General features: G+C 43.4%; 1 protein-coding gene across 1 annotated transcript; it reads left to right on the top strand.

Annotated features, from left to right (window-relative positions):
* Positions 1-2,449, top strand: LOC106526571 (cytochrome P450 2K1; the record flags this gene model as incomplete). The annotated part of the gene is given in 2 exon segments (XM_014021206.1): positions 1-177; positions 2,308-2,449. Coding segments are annotated over 2 exon segments (319 nt in total), but the record flags the coding sequence as incomplete, so codon positions are not given.
* Between the last annotated feature and the right edge of the window lie 3,398 nt (positions 2,450-5,847).

Below are 5,847 nucleotides of genomic sequence, written 5' to 3'. Positions count from 1 at the left end.
GCAGAGATAGACAAAGTAATTGGACAGTCTCGTCAGCCCACCATAGCTGATAGACCCAACCTACCCTATACTGACGCTGTTATTCACGAGAGCCAGCGGGTGGGAAATATTGTTCCCTTGGGATTTCCTAAAATGGCCAGTAAAGATGCAACACTTGGAGGATACTTCATCCCCAAGGTAGGAGAATATTCACCAAAATCTCCAAGAGACAAAGGTCACGTTGTAAAATTTGTAAATCAATGTACTTACTGACAAAGCAAGTCGAGCACCCAGACAAGGTGGTGGAAATTAATTTAAACTGTCTGTATTGAATAACTGAGGGACCGTATTACAGTAATTATAATAAAATAAAGGATGGATATCAGTACGGACATACTGCTGGTCTTCTAACAGTAGCATGTGACATCATTTTTAAGTCTAGATACAAGCAGTAATTCAGTGTGGAACAGTCAAACATTCTTCATAATTCTTCCTATGGCAAGTTGGTCTGCAGCTGTTGTAACTGTTTTGCTGGGAATAAATCATTGGATCTGGCTGGACAGCAACATGACAAAGGCAGTCCACAGACACATGTGTCAACTGGACCAGTGTGTTGTCTTTGGAGGGTTAAGACATGTGGTTGCAGGTTATCCTTAAAGTAGTGCTAGGCCATAATGGTCCCTAAATCACTAAAGGGCCCAGCATGTTCCATTTGAAGTCAAACAGTTGGCAGGTGATCATATGGTTGCTTAACGTTAGTTTGCTTGACATTTGTTTTTACACACAACTTTCAGAGTCCACAAGACACAACGCCGACATCCTGGGAAACCTTTCCTGATGCTGTAGACATCACAGGGGTTTCTTCTTGCTGGAGACAACACTGATTTCCACCATTTGACCAAAAATCTGCAATGGATGTAGCATCACACTTTCCGGCAGAAAGAACATTTTGTATGAATAATCTGAAGGAGGCCCCTAAGAAATGAAACAGAGGTGGCTAAATTCAATGACCATATGAAACACAGGGTATGGAAATGGTAAATGGACTGAGCTTATATAGCGCTTTATCAAGTCCCTCCAGACCCCAAAGCGCTTTACACTTTACACTTACAGACATTCACCCATTCACACTCACACACTGATGAAATGACTGGTGTACTGTCGCTCCCTCCTAGTAACACAGACTAGCAGCTTCATTTGAACTATTTACTGAAATTCAACACAAGATACAGGCTATTGTTAGTGTGGTGGGTGACCATGTTTTTATATTAAATTAAATTAAATTAATATTATAAATACGAAAGCTGCCACAAATATATTATCAAACTATTTAATGGCACATTTGGGCTAACCATTGAAAACATGGATGAAATAAGAAATATGAAACAATGTAAAATACGTAGTAAACATAAAGACTGTTTTTAAAATTTGAATTTTTGGAGGAAAAATGGCAATATATTGCAATACATCGTTATCGTATTGTGACCCCTGTGTATCATATCACCAAACTCTTGCCAATACACAACTCTATTTCATGAGATGTCTCTGAAGTTTGAAGAGTCCCAGTCTACAGTTAGCAGCAGCCAGAACAGTGGCTGTAGGTCACCTCCATTTACCCAAACCAGCTCTAGTCCCACTGGTTTGAGCCACTCCAGCCATTGTCGTCCAGCAACCGAAGAGAGCTGAGCCTGTGGAAAAACACCTCCTGAAGACGGTCTTGCTCCTTCTGGTGTAAACATGAATAAGCTGTTTTTGGAGTTCAACAAAACATGACCATATGCAAAACATGATATGGCACCTGTTCAATCCATGACTTTGATCTCTGCTCTGGGGTAATGGTAGCCTCAGCAGTAAACCTGCAGTCTAGCTGAAGCAAGTGATTGTGATCATGTCTGGGATGACATGATGAGTTGTATGTGTCAAAAACCTGCATTTAAATATCAGGCTCAGACACTTGGTGCAAAATACAACAGTCCTCACTTAGTGTGCTTCGTCTTGGGCGACCAAAACCTTCTTGGCCTGTGTAGTCCCATTGGTTCCATTTGATTAATGCCACCATCTGTTCAGTCCACAGCTGGGCAGTTGTGCAATACAACTACTTGGCTTTGTGCAAATCCACAATATAACCTCTGTCAAACCTTGTCAAGAGCTGGAAATTCTTTCTAACCCTGCATAACAAAGCACTACCATTACCATACAAATGGTTGGTCTTTGTTTGAAACAAATTTTGCTCAAAATGAATAATTCCTTATGGATGATTAGCCTTTTTTTTATCATTTAGTATGTTTGTACTCAACAGAGATCATCATGTTATTTCTTTTTGTCCAGGGCACAGCTATCACTACAAACCTAGCCTCTGTGCTGTTCGATAAAAATGAGTGGGAGACTCCAGACGTCTTTAATCCTGGGCATTTCTTGGATTCAGAGGGAAAGTTCCTTAAAAAAGATGCCTTCTTACCATTTTCAGCAGGTTGTTCTTCAGCTGTTTCGTCCTTAATGTCTGTTTTGTTGATTGCATCATTTTGTTGCCACCANTAAAGAAAAATAAACACAGACCATGACACTCACAATCCAAAAGACCCTTTTTGTTGTTTTTTGCCTCTGATACAGTCAAGTTAAACAATGTGCACATTGCACATTGTGTATATTGAGGTATATGGGTTATGCTGGAATTGCAGGTGATCATTACAAAATAAAGTGACAAGTGTCCCACAGATGTATTTGTTTCACAGTAGGTGAGTTCCTCATTGATTGTAAATCAAGTCAGTGTATGTGAGAGGTCAGTAAGGTGATGGCTTTTGGGAAAAAATCTGTTCTTGAATCTGTTCTTGTTCTGGTGCACCTGCAGCTCTTTCCTGAGGAGCAACAAGTCAAACAGTTCAGAGCCTGGGTGGGAGCTGTCCTTGACGATCTGCTCAGCTCTACTGAGGCAGTGTGATGACTAAATGTCTGTGAGGGAGGGGAGAGGACAGCCAATGATATTCTGAGCTGTCTTGACTATTTTCTGGAACCTCTCCCTGTTCACCAGGGTGCAGCTGCCGTACCATACTGTGATGTTAGCAAGCTTTCTATTGATGATCTGTATGTTAGCAGGCTCTCTATTGCTGATCTGTAGAAGGTCTGCAGCAAGTCAGAGTTCAGGTTGTGCTTCCTAAGGACTCTCAGAAAATGTAGCCTCTGCTGAGCCTTCTTGATGACGGCTGTGGTATTCTCAGTCCAGGTGAGGTCAGCAGAGATATGGACACCCAGAAACCGGAAAGTATGGACCCTCTCCACACACACACCATTGACGTAGAGGGGGGTCAGATTGCTGCTGACTTTCCTGAAGTCAACAAATACCTCCTTGGTTTTTTTTTTTTTTTTGGTGTTTAGGGTCAGGTTATTCTTTGAACACCAGGATGTCAGCTCCAGGATCTCCTGTCTTTAAGCTGCCTTGTTTCCCTCGGATATGAGTCCAACCACTGTGGTGTCATCAGCAACCTTGACGGTGAGGTTGTTGTTGTGTGCCGGGCTGCAGTTGTGGGTGTAGAGACAGTTCAGCAGGGGGCTCAGCACGCAGCCCTATGGGGAGCCAGTGCTCAGCATCTGGGTGGAGGAGAGGTGGTGGCCAAGTCTCACAGCCTGGGACCGGTTGGTGAGAAAGTCTTTTATCCAGGTGCATGTAAGTGTGGGGAGGACAAGACTCTTGAGTTTGGTTATCAGAATGTCTGGGATGATAGTATTGAAAGCAGAAATGTAATCCACAAAGAGCATTCGCACGTAGCTGTGCTGCTGTTCCAGGTGGCTCAGTGTAGTGTGGAGAGCTACTGCTTCTTCTGTGGATCTATTTGTCCAGTATGTGAACTGGTGGGGGTCGAAGTTTGGAGGGAGATGGTCCTTGATGTGCTTAAGAACCAGTCTCTCGAAGCATTTCATGATTATCGGAGTAAGGGCCACCAGTTGTTAATCATTCAGGCTGGTTATGGTGGATTTCTTTAGCACAGAGATGATGGTTGCTGATTTAAAACAGGGTGGGATGACTGCCTGGGTCAGTGAGGGATTGAAAAATTTGGTGAAGGTGGGGGCGAGCCGGAGGCACAAGCACTGAGCACCTTACCTACCACGTGCTCCATCTGGGCCAGTAGCTTTCCTGGGATTCCCTGCTAGGAACATCTGCCTAACATCACGCTCCCCTACAGGGAGATGAGTGGTACAAGAACCAGGTGGGGGAGGGGGAGGGCTGGATCAGAGGTGTGCTGCTGTGGTGCTTCAAATCATGCAAAGAAGCAGTTTAACTCTTCTGCTAGTTGTGCACTCTGGTCTCCTGTAGTCACATCATAGCCTCTGAAATTAATGGTGTTCTGTATGCCCTTCCACACCTCCCGTGAGTTGTTGCTGGACAGATGGAACTCTATGCTCCTCCTGTAGTCAGCCTTAGCAGATTTTATGCCTTTCTTCAGGCTGGCTCGAGCAACTTGGTAAAGAGATCTGTCACCTGACCTGAAGGCAGCATCACAGGCTTTGAGGAGTGTACGAACATGGCTGGTCATCCAGGGTTTCTGGTTTTAGATAAACCCGGGATGTATGTTTCCTCTGTTACATTTACGATGCAGAGCTTGATGTAGTCCAGAACTGTTCCTGTGTACTTCTCCAGCTCCTGATGTTCGAATAGGCCCCAGTCAGTTTGTTGAAAACAGTCCTGTAGTTTACTGAGAGCATTTAAAGGCCAGGATGTAACAGTCTTTATGATGGGCCTTGTGCTGCATCTGAGGGGGGTGTAAGCTGGGGAGAGCAGGAGGGAAAGATGGTGCGACTGCCCGAGGTGGGGGAGGGGGGTGGCTCTGTATGCTTGTTTGATGTTTGAATACACATGATCCAGAGTGTTCTCCCCTCTAGTAAAACACTTGACATGCTGGTAAAATTTTGGGAGTACAGTCTTTAGGTTTGCCTTATTAAAATCTCCTGCAATGATGTGAACACTGTCGGGGTGCAGCCGCTTTTGTTCATTTACGGTGTTCAGCAGAAGGGAGAGTGCCGTGTTCACATTAGCATCTACTGGTATATACACAGCAGTGACCATCACTACTGTTAACTCCCTTGGTAGGAAGAAAGGTCGGCACCTCACAGACATGTACTTGATGTCTGGGGAACAGTGTGAACATTTTTAACTTCTGTTTTTGCTCTGCATTCTTTAAATCAAGTGCTATTTTTTTTCGTCTCGAGCTGTGTGCCAGACCTGTCGCCAGTGGTGGCTGGACAATAGGGGCGCCGCCCCACCACTAGTTTTTTGTACACAAAAAAATAAAAACAAATAAAATAACTAAATAAAACATTATAAATGTTTCGAAAAAAATATCATATATATGTTTTATGATAAGTAAAATAAATAATTTAGAGTTATTGATGTGTAACCTTCCATTTTACTCATGAGTTTTTTCGTGTTGAGTCACTTCCGGGTCACAAGCGGTTCGGCGCTCCAGAGTCCCATTGACAAGTCATTGTAAGATTTTGGACATGCGCAGTAAGTCCTAAATGCAAAGGAATATAGTGGCCTGTGTTCGCAGCTGACCTGTGAACACACACCGGTAGTGGGTGGGTCCACCTGTGTCGACGACTCGACGTCATAAGGCTGCAGCCTGCAGGGCAACACGAGATGGATTTTGGAGAACAACAAATGAGAAACAAAGGAGAAAACAACACCGTAAGTCTTTTATATCTAAACCTTTTCTAAGCAGAATATATGAGGAGAAACTTAAGAGATGTATTTGGACTGAATAAGCCGGAAATAAGAAAAAATCGAGCAAGAACGTGGTGTAGTTAGATTGTGTTGGTGTTCCCTTTATTTTTGAGCAGTATATAATATAAATAATGGTAAACACAATATAATAT

This window comes from Austrofundulus limnaeus, unplaced genomic scaffold (assembly GCF_001266775.1).
Source record: "Austrofundulus limnaeus strain Quisiro unplaced genomic scaffold, Austrofundulus_limnaeus-1.0 Scaffold282, whole genome shotgun sequence".
In the NCBI taxonomy this organism is placed as follows: Eukaryota; Metazoa; Chordata; class Actinopteri; order Cyprinodontiformes; family Rivulidae; genus Austrofundulus; species Austrofundulus limnaeus.
This window is presented reverse-complemented; position numbering and strand designations above follow the sequence as displayed.